Genomic DNA, 25430 nt, shown 5'->3' on the forward strand with positions numbered 1-25430 from the left:
TTGATAGGCAACGCATAGTTAATTAGGACTCCCGAGGAGCAACGCAATTACGAGGAGCACCAAAGGGAAAACGAAACAGCAATACGACGAGCAGCGGCGTGCTGCCGCTGGTCGCGTATAATAATAATAATAATATTTGGGGTTTTACGTGCCAAAACCACTTTCTGATTATGAGGCACGCCGTAGTGGAGGACTCCGGAAATTTTGACCACCTGGGGTTCTTTAACGTGCACCTAAATCTAAGCACACGGGTGCTTTCGCATTTCGCCCCCATCGAAATGCGGCCGCCGTGGCCGGGATTCGATCCCGCGACCTCGTGCTCAGCAGCCCAACACCATAGCCACTGAGCAACCACGGCGGGTGCTGGTCACCTATCGCCGTGCAATTCCAGCACAGGGGAAGTCTCTCCGTTCACATTCTCCTGTGGCTGAATAATGCGCCGGAGGAGGAACTTCGTGAGCAATGAAGTATTGCATACGTACTCCCCTCCATAGGCGGACAGTTTTCATTTTCCAGGGGGGGGGGGGGGGGAGGGAACCAGCTTTCCTAAACACACGCACATATATATATATCTTGCACTTGAAGAAACTTCGTGTGACCTCGAAGAATTGTTCACTGAAGTGCCGGCTTTATATAAGACTTTAGAAGGCCTCATAGTAGGAGACAGTTCCATTTCACAGCCTGAGTGCTCTCCCACCACCAAGAATCTGGCATCTCTCGGTGGTGTAATCTTCCTTCGTGTAATTTTCGTATACTTCACTATCACTAATACTGTTTCGCGTTTCCGGAGAAACTGCAGCCTTGCTCTGTCTTTATTTCTTATTATGTGAGTTCGAGTATAAGCGCTGCTGCGCGTGACTGCTGCTGATTATAATTTGGAGTGAATCCGGCTTGGCCTCATTTCGGTTACTGAGTGAATTATACAGGGTGCCCGAACTATCACGCACCAAGACTTAAATTAAGAGCAGTTGCGTTGTTCGAAAAAAGCCTACTGGATATTGTTTCCAGTACAGTGGAGTAGCCGCCATTAATTATTTCGTTCCTTAAATTTAATTCGACAATTGCAATCTTCTAATTCTAGAAGTATTGTCCTAATTATCAAAGTGTCAATGAGGCATCTGTAAGCACCCCCAGGCACCCCCGAATGGCATCTAACTGCTGTGTTTTCCTACTGGCAAAGAAACCTCACGAAATACGAGAAATATCAAGTGGCTACGCTCCCACCCGCATCATAAAGCAGCGCCCTGAAGTAAACTTATTGAAAGCAACTGCATTGGCTGTCGCAAACCCGAAGAGACAGCGCACCACCTTAATTATGGTACGGAAGGAGCACCAACAGCAGGCTTCCCGGCTTTGCAGCTATTCCTTCCTCTCTACGTCACACTTATTATCCGTATCTCAAGGCCGACTGATCCCATTGATAACAAAAGCCCCTTGATAACGCGGTCGAAGCGCCGCTCGGACCACGGACGAAACGCAAAAGCAATGTAATACGCATAGCATGTTTCAAAATCCAGGCTTTGCTTGCACCGAATCGACAGAGTGCGCGCGCAGCTATATTTCGCGCCAGAAATTTGCTTCAGACCAAAGCCAAATTAGAGTGACGGTTTTATTTTTCATGAGAGGGTATACTTTCTGCAAAAATAGGGTCGTGGGAAAAAATAAAAGTGAAATAAACAGACTGGGAAGCGACCCATGTGTAGGAAAAAGGCAGAACCGATGCGTTCAAGAAAGTAAATATAGCGCTTCTAGATGAGCCGAATTGGCAGTCGGGACGCCTGCACAAAAACAAACTAAAAAATACATCAGATTTCAGTGTACCTTTATTATCTATGAATTCGTAAGCGCCGTTGAACTCCCGCTGCTGCCTAGAGGACATGTTCGAAGAGGTGTTTCCTTCTGCAGCTACGCAGTACTGAGTCCACTTTATCACATCTTCAGTGGCTTTCTTGGTGACCGACGCTGGAATCCAACGGCAGACATCCGTTATCCTTGCCTTGACCTAATCTGACTTCCGTCTCGATCATGTAAGCACGATCTTTCACATAACCTCAAAGAAAGAAATCGAGTGGAGAGAGGTCATGTGGCCTGACCGGCCAATTTCGCACGAAAAGTTGCATCCAGCCAGTTTCGTGCTCTGCTACTGCTGTGTGCTGGTGCCCCACCTTGCTGATACCACGGAAGTGGAAGACGTGATAGCGGGACTTCACTGAGAAACTCATCCACCACTCCTTCCAGTATTTCGTCCATCCAATGAATGCTGTCCGGTTCAGTGTGTGATCGAAGAAGATGGGACAGATCATAACACCGGCGTAAATTTAGAGAAACACATGGCGACTGGGACGAAACAACACGCAACTTTAAACATTTGCACTGACGTCCATTTTGTTTTGTGGTGATAGGTTTTGTGGCAAAAAAGAAAGGACCATCCGTGCACGTTACCTACACTAAGAAACAGCTATCACAGTTTGTTTCCAATTAACTAACACCAAACGCGACGTGTTACTTAGACCGAGGCGCGGAAGATGAGGCACTAGCTCGATGACGATGTTCTACAGCCGAGCTGTACATGGCTAGTCGATAGGAAGGAGAAGTGAGACTGAGACACATCATTCATGTGCATTTCACACGCCGTTCATAAAAGACTCTACCGAAGGGGTCACTAAAGCCTACACGTTCTTTGCAGGGCCAAAAAAGCACGCAAAACATTTTGAAGTGATGCGAACACACAACAACATATTCATTCTTTAAGCATAAGCTATCCACACCTTTAGAAATAATTGTTATTTCGCTGCCTGCTTATCTTTAAAACACATAATAAATCTTTTCCTGTGTATATATCTAAATATATTCTTTACGTGCATGGTGTTTAGAGTGGAAATTTGAGACAGTGTTTAAGTCCGAAAATACGCACGAGGCAGCCGCCGCTGGAAGTTCTAATGCGCATGCTCTGCTATTGTCAGGATTTGCAGAAATAAAGCGAAGTATGAATGAAAATCCATGCACTTCCGCGCCAACAACGATGCAGTAAGCTATTAGCCACACTCAAATTTTAAGTGAAAAGGTCGAGACAAGTCAAAAGAAACCTCAGATGATGTGGGTTACAAAACTCTGGCATTGACACGTTAGGGGCAGGGGAGGGGGGTAGGCTTCGGCATCGCCGGGAGGGGGCTCGAGCCCCGAAGCCCCCCGTAGTCCTATGCTTCCCTCAGCGGTTGTAGCGGGGATTTTGAACACCTCCGCTGGACATCCACTTTCGCAGTGCCGGAATGACGAGTAAATTTTTTTTTGTCACCAAAATATAAAAAAATATTTTCGTTCGCGCACCTGGTCCGTGCCCTAAAACAGGTCATTTCTATATTCCTGTTAGCATACAGCATAGAGGACAGAAAGGCAGTCCTGCGCATACCTAAGATTCACTCCCTGCCATACAGACTTTAGAAGCTACCACGCCTATGTAGTCGATACGGGGATGTCGTGTTCACTGCAGGCGATAAGTTAAGAAATATACGTCGCCACGCAGAAAGAAAAGGAGCAGTTGAACGAAAAATAAATATCGGAGAGGTGTTATGTAATTCATATTAGTAAGTTGTAGAATGCCGTAGGAAAGTAAACTTTAAAGTTCTTTAGTTAGCTACGGTTGAGCTTATGTTTAGGGTAGACGGATCTTTGCATCAACCAGAGATTAATTAACCACGAACTGTGGTTGACCAGGCGCAACGCCGTCTAACTATTCGATGTACTGTGGGGATTGCTAAGATTGATTTGTGATGGTCAAAATAACTAAATGGAGAGGAGAATTATGCTACAGTCGCATAGGTGAGAGGAGTGGACAGTGAGAGAGGGAGAGAAAGACAAGAACTTGCATAGAGAATAGCGGTTCCTATCAACATTTTTTACAAGTTTTAAAACGCGGATATATAGTCCGGCGTAGCGCACGCTTGCGGCCACTTCTGTGAAGTCGGAGGTCCGTGCGGCCACGAAGGTTCCATAGATGGTGCCGGGAGGAAGAAAGGTTTCGAGCGACGTTCAAGTTATGTGAAAAATGTTTATGTACAAATGTCCATGATCGAATTGTGCAAGAACGGCTCCATGTATGGAGCACACTGCATGCTTAAGTCTTTGCATGTCCGAGCCTCTTCACAGCTGTCCAGATCCGCTTTTCTTATCCCGTTTTTTCTTTTCCTTTCGTTCGTCGAAGGAACTCACTGTTCTTCTTCATGGCTGCTCACAAACGCCGAACCGTTCTCCAACGTTGCACAATCGCCCCCACATACGAAGCAACCACGTGGCAAACTGTGAACCTGATGTCATGTCCGTTCGATTCACCTGCGCCACTGTGTACCAGTTCACGGCGGTTCACGATAAGTTCAGAAATTGTGCAGCTCGATTTCTGCTGTGCAGCCACAGCGCGAAATTCGAAACGAATGCCAAGGTGAAGACGCGGAGCAGGGATATGGTACAGGCGTTATGTTATGTCCGACTAACGGGCACGGAATGCGTATGTTTGAGAGGTCCTAAAATGCAGGTACGATCGGCTACTGGGGCGTAAATACACACCACACTTGCGTAGGCACATCAGACGTGCGCAAGCGGGGTTTCAACGGCACTCGTGCCCGTGTGCTGCGTCGTCTGCTACGCTGCTGCTTGGCAGCTGTACGCTTGCACCAAGTTGGCACGGTCAGTGGAGTGGGCGCAGCAAAATCATGAACCAGCCCTGCACCTCTCCTGCACCTTTTGAAACGAATGGCGGGGTTCAGCAGACGCCATTGCTGCAGTGCTGAAACGAATGGCAGGGTACAGCACATCGTGAACTGGTCCAGGTGGCGCCGACGAATCTAATGTACCTGTCGATGCCGTTCCCACGGGAGTCCTCGCCAATGGCCCCTTTCATCAATTAGCGGCCTGTTCCTGACAGTCAATCTGTCGCGATCGGGAGACTGGCCTTGGCGGTCGTCGGAGCGCGGCGCTGTCGTCCTGCAGTGATCTGTCACTGTTTCTGCGTCACCGCCGGTGCCAGGTCCAGTCATAGGCTCGGAGGGCACTCGCCTCCCCTGTCAGCTCTGGGCGGTCGAAAAGCCGATGATACGGAACATAATTGCTTGTCCGTCAGTCTCAGGCCACGCTGATTTAGTCGCCTTGAGTAAACGACGAAGCGTGAATGGCACTCCACAGCTGCACGTCTGCCGGTGAAGCATGCTCTGTTCCGAGACATCGCCAGGCACAACAGCACGCGCGGCGCACGGTTACGTTAAACCGGCGAGAAGTGGACGCTCTACAATTGAGCGTCACGGCGCAGATAGCGTGCGTTGAAGCACCTACCGCTGAAGCGTTCCACGGGAACAGCAGCGCCAGAGCACAGCCTTGCGAGCGGTGGAAGCAGACTAGGTGGAATGATATAAGAATTCGCCCTGACATCTCCGATCACGTATCACGAGGCAAGGAGTGTACGAGATCTGAAAACGTCCATGCGCGCATGCTCCGCATGAATCGGCAAAGTTCGGCACGTGACACTCAGACAAACGATGGCGGGTGGGTTCTTGTGATTCTCAATGTCTTTCTTAGTTTCTTCGCACCCCTAGCTGCAGGTGTCGACGACGCTGTGATGTTAAGTGAGAAGGCCGCGGCGCCCTCTGTCCGGTGCCAGGCGCCTGTAGAGTCCGCACATGTACTGTTCTGGTCGTTCCTCTTGTGATGTTACCCTTAGCTTGCCCCCACTGTGAATCCACACCAGCGTGCTCAACTATTTGTCCTCATGAGAAACTACGTGCTTGCTCGTCGTGCCGTTCGTAGCGGTGGTGACATCGGTGAGGTACCAGCATGCGCCAGTGGTGAGTCTGCTGACATGCGACGAATTTTTCTTTAAACAAAGTGCGCGGGACCGTTGTTGCCAATAGCGAGCATATCTGGCTGCTTCCGTAAAAGGTTTCGGCAGTGTAACATTCCCAAAGCAGGTATTTGTTTGTTTATTTCATCTAAAGTTGCGATATGCGGGAGCACTTGTAATTTCTTGCAGTCAAACACATCGTCTGAAAATGTTGCTACAGCGGCCTTGTTCCTTTTCACACGTCACCGATCACGTCATGTCGGAAAGCTCTCTGACCCAACAAACTGATATGGTTCCTACTTGGCATTTCTTTTTTTCGTTGTCTGAAATTCTTTCGGAGATCTTTCTGAATCGATCTGTCTTAGAGCCATTACAGGAGACGCTGAGAAGACAACGACCCCTTACAAGACACGATAAGAAACCCTTTGGGAGTTAACCTTTAAGATGGCGATTCCCACTGGCCGTTACTAAAACGGTCAATAAATGACTGCCGACACGCGAGCGCCCCTCACCCAGCGCTCCATGCCGCATCATTTCGAGCCACTCGGGGCCGTGACGTGTCCGGCCCTCTCCGGCGGCCCACTTTCGCCGGCGTCCAGCGCGCCCTGCCTTCCTCTCGGCCAGCTTTGTTTTCCTCGGCCGTGACGCGGCCGCGTGCACGCGTTCGCACTGCCGAAAAGGACGCCCAATTGGCGCTCACGGCGGGCACACGGGAGGAAACTTCCAGCCCCACTTCGCAAGCCCCGGTGACCAAGGTTTGTTCTGACACTGCTGCTGCCTCCAGGGCAGTGGAAAACGCGTTCAAAGTCCCCTCGCGATTGGCCGCTTTTTTCAGGCTGGTCGGATCGCGAAAACGCCCTGCTCTGCCTGAAGGTCCACTTTAAGAAAGCCGAGCAAACTGCGATTATTCCTTTCACGACTCTTGCCCCCCTTTCTCCATGGTTGGGATAGGCTGACTGTATCCTGGCGCACATCACTGTTGGTCTCACATATATAGACAAGGATGGTCATTTTTCTTTCAATGCTAGGTTTCACATTGACTGAAAGAAGGGACGTCTTCACGCCCGCTATATCTTTGATGCACATATACCTAGACGATTGGCCCTGCAGAAGCATTCGAGTGAAAGTGGTACGTTACTATGGCAATAAATATACCGCTTTGTACAGCTCGCACAGTTGGCTGCGTCGTGGCATAGGCTAGTGGTCTTCATTCAGATTCATTTTCATGCTATTCATTCGTTCATGCTATTCATACAATGCCAGTGTATCATCGTTAAAAGTAGAATCCGGCCTAACAACCCTAGCTTGTCGGCGTCGTATTGCTGCTATGTACTTATTCCATAGGTTCTTTTACAGCTCACTTCATCATCCACTCTACATGAGTCCTCCTGCACGCATTTCACTCCGCATTGGTCATCCCCTTCAAGTCGCTCGCTCAAGAGCGCACACTACCACTTTTGCCTCATCGTTCTTTCCACAATCAGCCTCGGACTGGAGCGGCCTTCCACACGACATCGCCGCAATCACCTGCCCATCCATGTTTTTGAACTATATAATTAACATATTTAACAGCGAGCAGACTTGCACCTAATCATCTTTTCCTTGTGTATTAATTTTTTTTATTTGTTACCCACTACTTATGTAATACCCCCAATCCTGAGGGCCTTTAAAATAATAAAGTTAAGGGAAGCACGCCTTAAGAATAGGTTGTCAGGCTACTGAGGCAATATTGCTGATTGTATACAGATAGCCCGGCACGACCTTGCCATCCAGGGCCCTCGGGGCGCTCACACCCCCAGGTAAACGGGAGTAGCGCCACAAGCACCAATTTCTCCCCTGGTGCTTGGTAGGCAAAACTTCCGAGAGAAAAAAACAAAAGAAATCAAGCATGTTGTCATGCAAACGGTTTTGTTGATGCGCAAGCGCCGTCCCGCTTGTCGTCTGCTATGCGCTCGACGAGCGCACCACTTTCTCTGTAGGCGCTACAACGGAAACCAACACCGCCTGGATTTTTTCTTTCAGATTGTTTTCATCTTTCAGACAGTGTTGTCAACACCCTGAGGCTTCTACTTTTCCTGACGAGGTCACGACATATCTGCAACACATCTGAGTGAAAACATCTTTTTTTGTTCAAGATGCGCGAGCCATCACGCCATGGCACGCGGCTATTTTGTTTCGGCAGAACATAAGCAGTTTGGAAAATATGGTTTATTCACTGCTTTTAATAGTAACCTATCGCACAGCAAGTCATTCAATACACAACGCAATAATATAGAGCTGAGTATCTCATTATTCAGTACAAATGGGCGCATTCAGTACTGCGATCATGCATACATAAAGCAGCTTCCTGAAATTTCTCAGACAGAAAAGGGCTACAGAGGCCATGTTTTTTTACTGTGCACAACGCGAGTATAACAAAGCGGTTATTGTCGCAATAGCTGGTTGCGAATAATAAAAAGATTATCAAGAACAGCAGATCCACATCATTGCATAACAGTAAAAACAAATTCCCTTTTTATTCCATACGACGGATATACTTCCTAGTCCAAAAAACATGCTATGCATAGTAAATTTTCTGAATAGCTCTCATTGTGCTTATGTGCGGATAACTACTTAGCAAATTACATTGAAAAATGTCTATATTATTTTATATTTGGTTTTATTTCGCGACAAACATATATGCGCAGTAGAGCTTAATTCAGCGCTGTAACATTGCTAACAAGGTATCATTACGAAATTCTTCACGAGTATATTGCAGATGTTTCTTAAACATTTGTAATGCACTTAGTTTGTTCTAGCATCATCTACGCATAAATGGCGCATTTCCAAGACAGCTAACAACAAAAAGCACTGAGTTCTTTTGTCAAGAATCAGTAAATGCAGGAGAAAAATGTTTCAATCGGCGGGTGATCGTTAATTGAAGTTGGGCAAAGGCAGAGTGATGCACAACCGTATTATTGAACGCGCAGCTTTAGAACATGGTGAAATATTTTTGAAAGTAACTCAACTCGGTTGCATTCAATGCATCAGGGCAACCGCCTCAGAAGAATTTTCTTTTGAATGGTTTTGAAGGTCATACTCTAATACGCTGAATGTACATTATGCAGAATGGTTGCTTGCTGGGCTAGTACATGTGCATTATGCACTTTCTTTAACAGAACTCATAGGCTCAGTTTCGTGCGACCTGTTTGACGCATAGTACCAGTGATACATGTCATCATTGGCTGTAGGTCATCCGTCATGAGAATTTCGTTGTCGACACAATAAGGAGGCGAAAGCGTTTCAACTTTTCTGTAACACTCGTTTCTGGCACAGCATGCTTTCTTTGCTTATTAAAATTATTCGTGGTTTTGCCTAAAGGTACCCCACCCTGCTTTTGCCATATTAATGAAACCAGCGAAGTGAAGTGTGTCGAACAACATTAGTAACTTGCACAACATTATCGAAGTAAGCTCAAGAAGATTCTAGCATCCCAAGATCCCTGTATGGTAGCTATGTAATAATTTTGAAAGAGGAGGTTGCAAGTTTTCTCAGCTCCACGCGGGGCAAATTTTGCTGCGTATAACTGGCACCCGGCACCGTAGAAGACGACGTGGAAATGACAGCGCTCGCCGTGCTCGTGGCACTTGCGCCATGCTCTATTGGTTTCTGTAAGAAAATAATGAACGACAGAAGCACAGATTCGCACCCACTACTAACTTTTTTTCCCTACCTTCATCGATCGCGTATCGCTCTGCCACTCTAACAGCCGGCATAGCCCACCACAACAGTATTGTTTTGGTCGGGTTGGCCTAGTCTTTGTGAAGTGGTACAAGCAGAAGTGGTAGCCATTGTACGTACATCTGCTACCATGTCAGCCCTTTCAGGACTGCCCATTCAGCGTAATTTTTCCATATGGCATATCTGAAAACCGCGCAGAAACGCGCGGTCATGATGAAATATAAACCAATGTTGAGATTACGAAGCAGCAACGAGAAAACTCTGTCCTTCTATATACTAGAGTATTAAAAGTAAAGCGCACTTCGATTCTCGCGCAGGTAAGTAACTCAAACTTCGTGTAATTCAAAACGCAAACGGTGACTGCTTCATAATTGTTTCTTTTTTTTGGGGGGGGGGCATCAGCGGCGTTCATGAATATTCAAGCGTGGTAATGTCACAACAAACAACTGGTCCGTGGAATGCTCTCCAGCAAAACCCATTTGTGCAACAAGCAAATACCTTGGGCAAATAAAAATTGCAAGTTTTGTACTCGTGGAAAAGATGAAGAGCAACCGCTAACATATATAGCGAAGCAAAATTTCCGTCTGTGCATCAGCTAGCCTCAATCGGCTCATGAGCAACTGTCAACAAGCAGCTTCAATTCTTACAACACCGCAGAAAAATGTGCCACGCCAACCCAGAAAAAACATATTCACTAGAAAAGAACCGTGGAATATCTTTCGTTTCGTCCTATATCTGTTTTTATGAGGATAGCCGTCTGTCTTCATAACTGCCGCAGAAAAAGGGTGCTCGTCTGCTGGGAAACGGAATAATTTCGCCCGGCTGTTGCTCCCCGAGTCGCCACACCACACAGCCGCGCAGCACGCCGTGTGCCCTTTCCTCAGTTTTTCCGACATCGACGGAACGTTCCAGGGCACAGGAAAAAGTTTTTTTTCACTGTAGAGCATACGAAAAAGCGTGCACGTGAGTGGAGAGCGGCAAGAGCAGACGAACAGACTGGCGGCCGGAGCGATGAGAATGAAAGCACCGCCCGTCGGGCGCAAGCGACTAAATATACGACGCCGAAAAAGAAAATAGCCGAAAACACATTTTATTTGCTCACAAAATTGCATGACTTTATTGCGATGTAGGTTGAAAAGATAGAGCCACATATGCAAAAGTTATTGACTTTTCCTTTGGCTGCAGTGTCATGACGACGCTTTATTTCCGATACCGAAACTATCCCCGCTGTCCACCCACTGGTCAGAAGTGGACCAGCATTTAGCGGGCTCCGCTGCCGTAAGCCCTTGATTATAGCATTAGCGAGGAACAAAATGCTGACCACTTTTGCCACCGTGAGTAGCCGTCTTGTGTAAAGCGAACATGTCTAACCAGCATGTCATTATATGCTGGGCGCCTGGCCAGCATATATATATATATATATATAGGGGCATCGAGGGTAATGTTCTAGCGGACCAGATGGCCGCGTCAATTGCATCGCAACCTGTTAATCCTACCGCTACTGTGCCTATCACAGATCTGAGACCTTTCTTACGAAAGAAACTGCGGAACCGCTGGCAACGCATGTGGGACGCGGAAACAAATAATAAGCTGCACGCGATGAAGCCACAGTTAGGTTTCTGGCCCTCTGCAAGAAAATCACGCTGAACAGATGTCCTATTCTGTCGTCTCAGAATAGGACACACATTTGGCACCCATAATTTTCTGCTCACTGGAAATGAACCTCCAACCTGTCGTAGATGCGGGGAGTGGCTGACCGTCCTCCACGTCAACCTGAAGTGTCGGGAAGCCGAATCTGAGAGAAAGACATTTTCTCCTAGCATACTGGCAGCACGTTCCTCTTCATCCTATCATGTTTCTCGGTCCAGAACCGCTTTTGGTACTAATGAAGTCCTATGTTTTCTGAAAGATGTCTTACATGTTATTAGCCCCATAAATTCGTAGCGCTTCCTCTCTTTAGAGGATGCCGCTGCGATTTTAGTATTGCATAGCACATGCCTCTAGGACCTTGTGTTTCAAAGGCCATGGTGAGGCAGTAGTGCTCTAGACAAGTTTTTCATCTGATATATTTTGTATACCGTATCATTTTTTAGCCAAAGCATGGTACACGTCATAGTACACGTCATCAGTCATCGCCATAATCTTATTAGGCGTATACTTTACTCACTTTACAGCGACTATTCTTAAGGCCCCTTTACAGCCACGTCATATCAACTTCATAGAACTCATCACTCCACTGCGATGTCACTAACACTGGCATGGCGCTCTCTGGCCTTAACTGGTCCTTGCGCCAATAAACAACACACATTCATTCATTCAGTTGGTCCTCAGTCCTTTACTGTCCCCGTATTAAACTAACGGAGTAACTGGAAATTCACCTGCTAAAGCAAAAGTGCAGATGTCTAACTCATTTACACATCAAGTTGGCGCTACAAATGATTTATGGCATTGTCGAACCGGCAACCAAATCAGCGGTGCATTAAGACAAATAACACTACCACTGTAAAACGCCGTATGTGTAAACATGCATAAAATGGGCGCGACTGTTGGGCGGCAAGTAATAGAAGTACGGGTTGGGAGCCAACCTTACAAATAATTTAACATGTACAGCACGTGCGTAAAGCGTAAAAACTAATGCATGGTTAGGCGGCATTAAGCGGTGCTTCATGCAGTACGCCTTGCTTTGCACATAAATAACAACACGCCAAATATTAATGCCGCGCACACGATACATTTGCGTGACATGCGACCCACACAACGAGTGCACCTATAATCAACTGTATAAAATCTGCAGCACTGTATTTCAAGGTTTGTTTACTTTTGTTATCGCTGCAATAATGCCCTATCTCAACATTTGAACATTATAGTGTTATGATCGACCTGTCAGGTGTGAGAAGCATTCAAACGGGCTTCCCCGCGTCAACATAATTGCCCTCTTCTCCGAATCGACACCACCTCGTTTTCCCCGAGCTAACACAAAAGGATAGAAGAAGAAACCGACCGTCAAGACGACGTTACATTTTTACCCGAGCTGACACAAAATGATAGAAGCAGAAACCAAAGGTCAAGACGACGTCACCCCTTTTCCCCGAGCTGACACCAAGGATGCGCAAAAGGGAAAAACAGGCTCGAGAAGAAGATGGCGAAGGCGACAGGACCACCAGAGGTTATTTAAAGCCGTGCTGACCCATCTGTGAACAGAACTGCGCGAGATTCAGGTGAGACTCACATCCATGTACCAATGAAGTGAATATAATCTTTTCTATTTTTTTTTCATTATAACGATGCCCGGCTTCGTCGTTGTTTCCTGCTTCTTGCGGTGAAGACCCACCTCACCGGGTCGAGATCGTATCAATAGGCCTACTCTTACTTGAGTTGCAGGAACAGCAGTCCTTTCCTTAGTACACGCATCTTCAATAATTATTCAGTGATTGGTAAAACGCGCAATATATACGAGACTCGGGGCCGTTGTTAGTAACAAACCCAACTTAATTTTCCATTCGATTTTTCTCGGTGTACGATCGCGGTGACAGTATGACGCCTATAGGGCACACACCGCACAAGGAACCTCGGCGTACTATTTCGGGCATTTCTTTCTGCCAGGAGGTTTATACGCTGTGGTGTGGAAGCAGTAAAGGGTTCTTCATTACCCAGTACTTCATGATTGCGCTAATAGCGCTGCCACATAAGCCGATTTTTTAAACGCTGGCTTGTTGTTACGCGAGCTGTCCTTGTTCGTTATCCCCCAGGTGTTTTAATTATGTGTTCTTGCTGCTTTTGTCTTTGAGGAGTGACGTCGGTATTTCTGAATTATCTAATATGAATTGTTCATCGTTATGAAATATCAATATGAAATATCAATGAATTGTTCATCGTTAGGAGAGCTTAATAATTAGATCTGAAAATGACGAAGCAGTCCGCCCATTTCAGCGCCTTGCGAATTGTCGTAGCCTGCGTGATAGTCAACCATCCGATTCACACAATAGGCAAGGCACTGTACATTCACAAGTCATTATTGGGAGCTAATAGCCTTGTCATCAGCTTGTCATATTAAAGGAGCTGTAGAAAATAGCCGAAAGGCCTCTTGAATGTAATTTATTTTTGTTAAACATACAGTGCTGTGAAAAAGCAGGCAGGTGTTTTCCGGCGTCTTAAGAAACAGAGGTGTCGTCAGAAATTCCAACGGCGATTTCGTTTCAATGATAGCACGAAGCTCCGGAGAGAAGAGAATGTTCGGTTGCGATAATATGTGGTGATACGCCGCGGCCGTGTGCGAGGCGTTATGTCTCCGGCGTTTGCCGTCCTTGCCAATTCCCACGGCTGGGCGCGGTGCCCGGAGTGATTGTTGGCGTGGATAAACGATAATTGGGAAGCCGCGAAGGAAGGCTGCGCTCGGAAGAGCATGTGCGCCGCGGGCGTCAGCGTGGGCGAGCCGGCCCACTTGGGACGAGTCTGTCTCGGCGGCGGGCTTCGGGAATCGCAAACGACCGAGACGGTGAAAGCGAGCTTGGCAACGAACGCCGCAGGCAAAAGAAATGCAAGTGGAAGGAAATCATTATCCAGCGACGCTGAACAAGCCGCTGGAATGCCTGCCTTTTGTATACCGTTCTGGGCCCCCGGGAATACCATGTGACTGGAATAGCAATTGAAAAATTTTCCGCTCTATCTCTGTCTATATATATCACACACGCACACCGCAGTGCCTGTGTCCAGGAGGGTGTAGGTGAATGGGTGTCACTGTTTTTGTTACAACTTATATCATCTCAGTTTACTCCCGAACATTTCTGACCTGTTGCTTGTCATTCTGACAAACCTCCGTTCCACTCTTTTGGCCAAGCTACGCGACATCTCGGCATACATCACGCAACTACGTTCTCTCACGCGGTTGTTTCTGTTGGTCTGACGTGTCCCGTCTAGCGCATCGTTACGTGGCCTTGTGCGACATGTGTCAACGCCGGAAAAAGGTGACACTATATATATATATATATATATATATATATATATATATATATCGCCTGCTGGTCCTTTTGAGCCTCTTGAAGTTCCATACGAATAATTTCACCACGTCGGCCACAACTTACTTAGACCGTTTCTCTATCCACTTCTGGAAACAAGCGGATCGCCGTTGCCACAGATTATGCGACTTGGTTTGCCGTCACTCGTGAACTTCCCGCGAGCTATGGCACCGATGTTGCAGAGTTCTTGCTGCATAACATCATACTCCAGCACGGGGCTTTTCGAAAGCTCCTGCTCCACCGGGGCAGACATCTAATTTTGAACGTGGTTTGAACATTTTAAATATTTCGCTCGATACAACACAAGTTAGCTAACGGACTACCATTTGCAGCTTGACGGAACACCTGGACCCCACGATTACCGATATGTTGGCAATGTATGTGTTCTCCGAACACCAGCTAGGATTTGGACGCTGTATTGCCTTTTGAGACACTTGTGTACGCCAGTCCCAGACTTGAGTGCATTGAATATCCCCCCTTATTTTTCGTCTTATGCGCTCGAAATTCTACATTGTTAATGTAGGATTTCGACACGCTGGTGCCTTCCTCTGGGTTCCCACGGACTGATTATGCTCGATAGAGTATACTACACATGCAGGCCATGCACGTCAAGTTGCTCGCACTCGAGTTTCCAAGTCCCAGATCCACCAACAAGTCCCATTACAATATACTACGACAGGACTATCCACTTTGTCACTGAACCGCTTGTCTTGCCGTGCTCCCTAGCACGACTTCTCGGCGGTTCCGAGAAGCTGCTCTTCCCATACGCAGGCGGATACGGCGTGTGCCCCCAAGTGACCAATGTGATTTATGAAATCACTCCACCGTTTCGTTCGCACCCATCTGCTCATCCTTGCCTTTCATGGCCGATTCAGTTAATGCAAGCCGGGACCACCTCGACAACGACAAAACTATACTTTGAGCATACGTTGAACGCGAACAAGTCGAAAATGGCCCGAGAACGTTGTTGCGCTACCATGGGTTCAGGTTCGTCTGCATTTGTAATTTTGGCTCAACTTAAGCTTCGAAACGTGTGTCTCGCACGACACCATGCTGAGAAAATGACGAAGGAGTGGTTGCGCGCTAGAATTTGATGTAATGATGCGTAACGGGTATTTTGAGCAGTTTATTCTTTTTTCGAATTTCAGTTCGTGCTGGTGGTACACTGCTGGGAGTCGGCGATCAGGATAGGCCTAAATAACTTTTTCAAAGTCAGTTCAGTTCACGAATGTTTAGTTTGTGTGCGTGAGAGAATCTTCATTTGCCTCGATGTTCCCCTAATGACAGGCCACGCCTCCCTCACGCTAAATTAGTGCGCAGCTGGTATCGAACATCAGCAATATTGACACCACCCGTTCAGCACGGAAACGCCGCTCCTGCTAGGGGCTTTTGCAACCGAGTTCAGGGTGCCAAAAGCTGGAATCGCATTAGGGCACAATGAGTGGCCTCGTTCGCAGACATTAAGGCCCATGATTGCTGAAGTCTCGGGGACAACGCCACAAAGCTCTAAATGCAGAACAGGGCTCATTGTTCTGGGCGCACGAGAGCACTTCCTGATGATAGGCTCAATTGTGCCGGGGTCCATAAAACAGGCGTCGGCACCGCCCGGCGTGGCGAGTGATGACTGGCGCACAAGCAGCGACTCGTCGAACGTTTTCTTCAAGTGGCGAGGCGGAGCCTCCTCGCGCTGTCTTCCGCCTGTGAGGTCAAGATCACGGTGTCAGTCGGGCTGCACACTGTCGACGTACAGGCACTTTGACACGTATCGTACAATCCAGCCAATAAGCGCTGATGACCGCAATATTCAAGTGTGGCAGCTATAGGATGCACTTGTGTGTTGTCACTATGCAGCCCTTCCTCCGCGGTCTTGTCCTCTCTTACCCCTCAAGTGAAACGGCACTCGGGTGCAACACCGAAGAGGGCTTCAACTAGATATATCAACCCGTTTGTCACCGTAAGTACAAACCCTAAGCAACGCGTAATATTGCGAGAAGATTGTAGTATGGTATGATGTCAGGATTCGCAGGGAAGCGACCTTTATGTTATAGTTATTGTTGCTGGCTTCCACAGTTTTACGCTGCATACTGTCAGTCTTGGTGCGTTGTACCGCATTCAGTTGTCGTCCTCGAGCCTAATTCACAAAGCTCGTTCGTAAGTGCTCTTTGCCATTTCTAGGCTGCATTCGCTGGTGATAGATGACCAACCTAAGGATTCGCTGAATTTTTTTCTTGCGAACAGTTCTAGCATATTTATGAATAAGGCCATCGTTTCTTTAGCTGAGGACGCATTTGACTGGAAATTTTAATATTCTCATTTTTATTATGATGAGAGTGTCCGTTACTAAGCTGCTTGACTCTCGGATCTTGTAAGTGGAGAAATATTTCAGTAGAGACTGCAGGAGAAGTTTCAAGACACCACTCGGTTTTATATTGGCTATGCACGCTGTCATTTAGTTAAGAGCATTACTTCCGGCGGTACGGCGCATGCATGCTTCTTGTTCGCCTTCCCTTCCTGATATACACTGTATTCTATCAGCACAAATAAGGGGCGCTATGACGTAAAGCTATTCCAAGCTTTTCTATTCTAGTTCTGCAATCATCCCTCCACGATTGGTCAAAAACTTTTTGGACCACCCCCACGTCGCCTCTCTGTGACGTGACGTCACGAAAACCACGGTAGCTCCCCATCGGATATGACGCGTACACACTGATTATGCATGATTGAACAGAACAAAAGAAAGATAGTTATTTATCATTCGACGCCTTTCCCCATTAGATCTCGGCTATTGGTCAAAAATTTTAGGGCTGCACTCACTTCACCGACCTGCCATGCGACGTCACAAAACCGCGATAACTCACCGCGTCAAAGTCACGTGGGCGCGTTAAAGATCCATTAATATGCCGAACAAAACTGAATTTTTTTTCTAAATAGCCGCAGGTTTCCCCGTTCAGAAAGGAATAAAAGATGGCCGCCGCCGATTGCTCAGGCACTGGCTATACTCGCTCCTGCCGGAAAGCACGGGCTTATTTGCGTACGATAAAGCTTCTTGGATGGCCATGTAACGTTTCCGAGCACTTTTGGCACGTTTACAACCTCGTTCTGCCAACTCTTTTTTTGCTGAGGATCCGTTTTAGCAGCATTCTTAACATTCTGTTGCATGACGACGCCATTTTCGACCAGTCACTGCAAGCTAAGTAAGGTAAAGCGGACCAATCGCAGATGCCGGTACCACCCTCTTCATCAGGTTATCGATTTTCAGTGCACTGGCTCGGCCACATCGAAACCTTCTCTACTTGAGCGTGCTCCTCGCCTCTTGTCAGCCAATTAGATAAGACGAGCCGCTCAGTGTAGGCAACGTTATTAGTTTTTAAAGCAAACAATCGCGTCGCCGCCCGATGCTTGCATCGGTGGTCACGCAAATTTGACGTCAGGAGATTGGAATAAAACATATTGGAATAGTTTTACGTTATATAGCCCAAGCACTCTTACTTTTTTATTTTTATTCTATTCTAGCCCTTCCCACGAGGTCAGCCGCCTTAAGAAAAAGGAAGAACGTCGATATCAGACATTTATTCGAAATGCTCGTGCAGCGTAGAGATATGGTTACAGATATAGATACATTTATAAATAATTTCTTTCCCGCAACTTCGCCACATTTTCAGCCATAAACTCGTTTATACTGGTTTTGTGTAAAACAGCGCGTTCCTACGAAACAGTGCATAACCAACTGGCCTTAACTGCAGAAAGTGAGAAAGCTCTATACTGAAATGCAATGTTTGGCCGGCGTATATCGCCTGCACACGACCAACGCCTCGCCAGGGCGCCAGAACGCAATCTCGCTTGCTCGAGCTTGTTCGATGGCCGTCATTTAGTATGCAAAAATCACGAGCCATCATACTCTGCGCAGGTGGTTGACCAGCGAAGCTGTTTAGCACACGACACGGAGGTGACGCATAATTTTGAGCAAAGGCACTAACTTATTTACTGTCTTGATTGGTGGTTATCGTCACGAAAGGTAAGCACAGTCGTTTATTGTATTGATCGGTGGTCCTGATTTCCCTCGCAACTGCAATCACATTATTTGATAATGGCAAATCGATGTACGTACGCTGCTGGGTGGTCGGTTGTGACGGGTCGGTGTGACATCGCAAGGAATATGTCTGCAACACGGAATGCCTAAACCGCTCCCTTTTAGGTACCGACACATCCACATTGAAATCACCGACAACGACAACAGCGGTAGTGTTATCGCAGCTGATTCATGCAAAATTAGTAGCCATGAACCTTACGGGACTATGAGTCATTGCATTTCTTTGCTTGTTTTGGGGGTTATGAGCCATTGCCACGGGGGTGTGAGCCATTGATGATGACAGTTTTTGACATGCTGTTCTGTATGTTGTATGCGTAATTAGAAAGAATCTAAGCAGTGTTCGCTTCACTTTTCTGAGTGCTTGTAGCCTCTGCATTACGGGTCTTTGAGCCATTGCATATCTTTCTTGCTTACGAGAGCATGAATGCTCGCTTATAAGCAATTGATGATGATAGTTTTGTTCACTGAGAACAAAAGTGCGCGGAACCTTAGCCATATACAGCTTCGCTGTGTAATAAATGCCGACGAGAATTTCAAGTCATTCACACCCTAAAACTCATTCACGTTAAAACAACTGTGCGTGTGTTTTCACACCTGCCCGGCGCAGAGCTGCCTGATGGAACGGGACAACGCCCTGTTCGGCCAGCTGCTGGGCCTGCACCAGAGCATCGCCGAGCTCAGGCTGGCGCGCGAGACGAGGCCAGCGACGCCGGCGGCGACGACGAGCCACGGCGAGTGCTCCGCCGTGAAGCCACCCAGCAGGCCGGCCTCGCTCGAGTCGCTCGCCTCGTCGTCGTCTTCGTCCGAGCCGGGAGGCTGTCGACGGTGCGCGGCCGCCGCTCAGCTGAGGCGGCGGCGCGCCCTGTCGCAGGCCTACGACTCGGGCGTGCAGTTGCACTACGGCTCCAGCCACTCCGAGTCCGACCACGAGGTCTTCGTGTGACGGCAAGGCTGTCGACAGCACGGACGCAAGAACCGTGTGCGCCGTGTGTCCGCTCGTCGGCCGGCGCAGTTCGTTGGAGACGGAACGCGAGGTGCGGTGCATATATGACGGATTGTGCGTGCGACTGCCTCCATACAGATGCTCGGGAAGTATCGCTCGTTGCTTGAATTTGCCCGCCGCAAGTGCATCTCTAGGGTGAACAGTGAAGCCAACATTGCGTTAGCCGGGCTCGTTCGCTTAGCTGCGTCAGCTTCGAGAAGAGACCAGTTGTGCTTCTTTTTTTCCTTCGTGTTTCCCTCGTGTTCCTTTTATTTCTTTTCGTGCGATAACAATTGTGTTGTTAAGACGAGACTTTGGCGGCAATTTCCCAAAAATTGTGGATCTCTAATGTTGTTCGCGCCAGAGCGACCGAACTGAGAGTGGCTAGAATAGATTTCTAAGGTTTACTTTGCGATGCATTTTCAGCACTTCACTCGCCTACCAGGTGCGAGGCCCCAACTGTGGTCAAACAAGGGGTGTCTCATAGGTTGGAGCAAACGTTTCGGCAAGTCGGGGCCACCAAACGACGGCTACAATCTATCTGGGCGCGACCACTAGGTGATAGCGGAACCCGGCGACGAAACAGTGTTCCGAGCTGAGTAAAGTGGGCGCTGGAATTGCAAAAAAAAAGAAACGCTACTGCCTCAGTTGCTCTGAACGTTTGCTTAGGACGAGGTATGAATAGCTGCGTGTTTAGGTGGGTGTTTCCGCTTCTCACTGCGTCAGAAAAAGAAAAGCTGATTCACTGCCTCCATGTTTGCTGCTCTTTCTTTTAAAGTAAAATATTCCATAAGGTGGAAGTTATCCAATGCCGCTGCTGAAACCTCTTTAAAATTCTTTATAACTGAAGGGTCCTGTAATATTACTCGACGTAGGTTTTGCTTTGTGACATATGTTCGCCGTTGTTATGGTAGTGTCTGCGTAGAACTGACTGAAATTCTTAGCTGGTATACTTTTACGGAGAACCGCGGTTCTGTGCAATGCATCACTGATATCGTTTGCCTTTTTTCAGAGTTAAAACTAGACAATAAAATAATGTTTTGTTTGAAATGTTTTATGAGTGCTGTGTTTATTTCCTGCCGACAAAGATAACTTCAAGACAAAAAACGACAAAAACCGCAATGACAGTGTTATTTGCAAGCAAACGAAGTAAGCATGTTGGTGTGCCATCTCCTTGTACCCTTTCTTTAAATAGCACAACAAGAATTAAGAAATACTCGTATTTAAACAACCATGTATTGAGGCAGAAGCTTGATGTGGGCGAGTTGGTTGAGCATACTTAATGAAAAAAGAGAGCGCTACGAAGACAAGGACGAAAGAACAACGAGTACGACAGACAAGGCGCATTTTCGCCTTGTCTGTCGTACTCGTTGTTCTTTCGTCCTTGTCTTCGTAGCGCTCTCTTTTTTCATTAAGCATGTATTGAGGCAACGACAACGACAACATAAAAGAAAGATACCTCTATCTTTGAGGAGGTGGGCCCGATGCGCCATTGTATTGCACTGTTTTTTAGCAATATCACAAGCGTTCCTGTCGCAAATAACTTTTTGTGCGCTCAGCCTCTAAATCTGCAAAATTTCAGTGAGCTTGATTCGAAACACATTTTCGTAGCTCCTGCTACAATATACAATCGGATCTATGTTTTGCTACGCAGAAGAAGCCTGTGTATGTGATATCGTGAAGAACGTAAGGCACAGTTAATGAATGTATTAAAATCAATTGTAAATTCTGCGGTTGCGTTGCCGCGCACGATTAGCCCGAAATAACCAAGTTGACACGTGGCGCATACTCCCACTTAAAGTATGTCATCGATCTGGTCAGTTGTATGGCACGACGAGAACCATTACTGGTGTAGTACCTGTAAGTGCGGGAACTTATGTTCTGTGGACATGAACATTTCTAACATGGGCTGATACGAAGCCAGCTTGTCTATCTTATATTGTGAGCGTTGTCGATGTTGATGATGTTCAGATTTCATGACGCGTACCCATTAAGGGAGATTGCAGTTGTTATTGTTGTTAGAGCGCAGCTCCTGGGGCGCCCGTTTCTGGGTTGAGCGTCCGCAAGCGAACGAGCAAAGCGAAGTATGGCGGCGAGAGCGAAGATAGCGCGAGGTGGAAAGCGGAGGAGGAGAGTATTGAGAAAGGGTGAGGAGGAAAGCGGAGGGCCCCACGAGTTGTGCTTCACGGCGGCGACCAGGCGTGCGGCGAGCGCGCCGGGCGATACCATACCGGAAAACAAAGCGCTGGCTTGGGCTTCGGACCCACTGCGCATGCGCTACTTCGCCAGAGCCGCCGCTAGAGAATGCGCTCCACGCGAGCCACGCGTTCCCGTATTCACGACGCAACCGGCGCAAGTGCTTCGTCCGCCGCTGCTGCACTGAACGAGCTGCCCGTTGCCGAGAGGACCCCAACGTTCAGAATCAAATTCTTTGCCATAATGTATCGCGAATTCCAAACACCCGAACAGCTGTGCTCGAAATTCACATGAATGAGTATCAATAAACAAAATTAAATTGTAGGGATTTACGTAGCAAAAGCATGATCTGATTATGAGGCAAGCCGTAGTAGGGGAATCGGTGTTCTTTAATGTGCGCCTATATTAAGTACACGGATGTTTTCGCATTTCGGCCCCATCGAAATGCGGTCGCCGTGACCGGGATAGGGAGTATCGTAATGGTCGGTGATTCTTTTTTTTTTTTTTTTTAGCGGTTGCCTGTAACACATGGCACATATACCCATGCGGGGTATTGGACAAGGTTTGTAATGGAAACATAGTAGAATTCGTTGCTTCCCTCAGCTTGCTTGTCTGTTTAACTTTTATTTAATTAATATTGCTTACAAATGAACAACAATATTTGAAAAGTGAGGATGCAAATTTTTTTTGAAGCTGCTAAATTATTAAACAATGCTGTCTAGTGTTAATAATCCGGTATAAAAGGTGTTTAAAATGTCAGCCTCCCTGCAGCAATGACGTACTCCTGCACAATCTGACACTTCCTTCCAGGCACGACAAAGAGTGGTCCAACAAAAGGATAAAATATTAAGTACTGAGAGAGGGATACGCGATAGAGGTCGCCTAAGTATGCCTTTCTTTTGTGATTATATATTTTTTATTTAATTTTATTTTATTTCGAATACTGTTAGCCCTTTTCGGGCTGGTACAGGGTGGGAGGATTGACACATTTTGACAACACATGAAGCAATGAAACAAGATAAATACATCACGAGAGGTACATTTCCAGCTTCCGTTCAAATGATTGTACAGTCATTGTGTCATCAAAAATCTGCACATCAAGGCCATTCCAGTCTTCAATTGTCTTAACAAGGGGAGAATATTTAAAAACATCAATTCTGGCATTGTAAGGCATAAAAACATAAGGGTGATTCACACGGGCGGAGACTCTGCCAGGACGTAACAAGTAGCGCGACTGATCTAAGTTAAATTTATTAGTAGAAAGCTGGTACAAAAACTTCAGTCGTGCGATTTTTCTGCGTGTTGCCAGTGTCGATAAATTTGCCCTAGCGAGCAGAGCGGTCACGGACTGTGTTTTGCGATACGCTGAAAATATAAACCGTACTGCAAGTCTCTGAATGCGTTCAAGTTGGTTAATCTGATATTGCTGGTGAGGATCCCATATAACACTAGCATATTCCAAAGAAGGACGTACAACAGCTGTATATGCCTTAAGTTTAACTGCAGGCGTTGCATGTGACAATTTTCTTTTCAAAAATCCAAGTTTTCGCTGAGCAGATCTACATATGTTGTTTACATGATTCTTCCAATTGAGGTTATTTGAGATGGTGACACCAAGATACTTTAGTTTTGTCGTGCGGGCTATTTGTTTGTTGCCTACAAAGTAATTAAAACACAGTGGTATTTTCTTGTTCGAGACAGTCATACACACGGTCTTTTCAAAATTAATTTCCATGTTCCATTTGGAGCACCAATTGTGGATTCCTTCCAAGGATTTATTCAGTAATTTTTGATCATCTATTGATTTCACTGGGCAGTACAATATACAATCGTCCGCAAATAAGCGAACCTCAACACTAGTATCTATATGCTCGGCTATATCATTAATGTAAATCAAGAATAATATCGGCCCCAACACAGACCCTTGCGGTACACCAGAAGAAACGGGTAAACTTTGGGAGTGTTGGCCATTAATTTCAACAAATTGCAGCCTATTTGTCAAGTACGCCTGAATCCAATTAATGATTTGTTCGTTGACTCCAAAGTCATAAAGCTTGCTGATCAGTTTGCTGTGACAGACCTTATCGAATGCCTTTGACATGTCAATTGAAATTACGTCAACTTGCGCTTTCGAGTTGACTGCCTCAGCAAAGCTGTGGATGGTTTCAAACAGTTGGGTCACAGTTGATAGATTTCTTCGGAAGCCATGCTGCTTACTGTAGAAAAGATTATTATTTTCTATGTACTGAACTAACTCCTTAGCAATTATATGTTCCAGGACCTTGCATATTGTGCACGTAATAGAAATCGGGCGATAATTCCCAATGGCAAGCTTGCATCCAGATTTGAAAATTGGTTTCACCCTTGCCATCAGCCAGTCAGTAGGTATAATACCGCTATGAAGCGATAACGAAAAAAGCTTTTCGAGAAAGCATGCCACCCACTCAGAATAACGTTTAAGAAAAGCGTTTGGAATCATATCCGGGCCCGGTGACTTTTTGTTGTCTAGTCTTAGCAAAGCAGCAATTATACCTTCTTTGGTGATAACAATGTCATTGCTGAAAAGATTTATGTCCGAGTGTTTTATGACAGTACTATCATCTTTTGAAGTGAATGCAGAGCAGAAGTACTTGTTAAATGCTTCAGCTAGGAGGGAGGGTTCAGAACACGACATACCATCTACAAGAACGGCTTCAGTTGTGTCTCTGCTCCTTAACATGTATCGCCAAAATTTCTGCGGCGATTCTTGCATATATTTAGTTAACGTATTGGAAAGGAAAAAGCTTTTAGCTTTTTTTAACTCGCAACGCACTTGCGCACTGAGGTTACTGATAGCTGTCGCGTCTCTTTGAATCCTCTGACGTGCACGGCGCAGTCGCCGTTTTAGATGAATAATATCTCGTGTAATCCATGGGTTTGGCCAATCTGTCCTTTTTGTTTTTTGGGGAACATATTTGAGCAAGCAATCATTTACGACTGCTAGGAAATGACGCCAGAGCCCATTTACGTCTTCATGATGTGGCATTTCATCGACACCGATTTCCAATCGGTCGAGAATTGATGCGTGATCGGCTCGAAAAAAATCAAATACTTTACTAGCCGATTTCTTAATTAAGAGTTTATTGCTGACATTAAGAGACTTTTTTTTAAGAGAGCTCCTTTTTCAGCAAAAAAGAAGGAAACAGTCCACTTCTTAAAGTTCAAGTTTGCGGTATTCTCTGTATACTTAAGCCAAAAGAAGTAGCCTTGGATATTATGCTCTTATAAGCTCTCCTTTCGGGTTGTCATTTCAATAAATGAAGAGAACAACCAATGGCTACACAAATCGGGACACGACGCGCTCGCTGCCCACATTGGCTTGGCAATTAACTGGCATTCGTTAATTGGTGGGGCAGTCACTCAGTTGGTAGGCAATATGAATGATAATGAAAATTGTGAAATAAGATATGCTCCGTGTTATCTTCGTGCGAGGTGGCCTGTGCAATGATCATGACGTAATAAAAGTTATAATGCACGCTGTGTAAAAATGAAAATAGAGGGAATGAGGACCGCTCTGGCTATGTTGTTAGCCAAGCAGTTTCTCAGGCATGTTTAGCTGGC

At 46.5% G+C, this 25430-nt stretch overlaps 1 protein-coding gene across 1 annotated transcript in view; it reads left to right on the plus strand.

Annotated features, from left to right (window-relative positions):
- The window catches only part of LOC142582216 (uncharacterized), a 63511-nt gene extending 42825 nt beyond the window's left edge, over nucleotides 1–20686 (plus strand). Inside the window, exon 2 of the mRNA XM_075691652.1 lies at nucleotides 19260–20686. Within this exon, the coding sequence (XP_075547767.1) occupies nucleotides 19260–19595 (336 nt within the window). The 3' untranslated portion in view covers nucleotides 19596–20686. The remainder of the gene's footprint in view (nucleotides 1–19259) is intronic.
- The last annotated feature ends 4744 nt before the right edge of the window (nucleotides 20687–25430 follow it).

The sequence above is a fragment of the Dermacentor variabilis genome, chromosome 5, assembly GCF_050947875.1.
Source record: "Dermacentor variabilis isolate Ectoservices chromosome 5, ASM5094787v1, whole genome shotgun sequence".
Taxonomy (NCBI): domain Eukaryota; kingdom Metazoa; phylum Arthropoda; class Arachnida; order Ixodida; family Ixodidae; genus Dermacentor; species Dermacentor variabilis.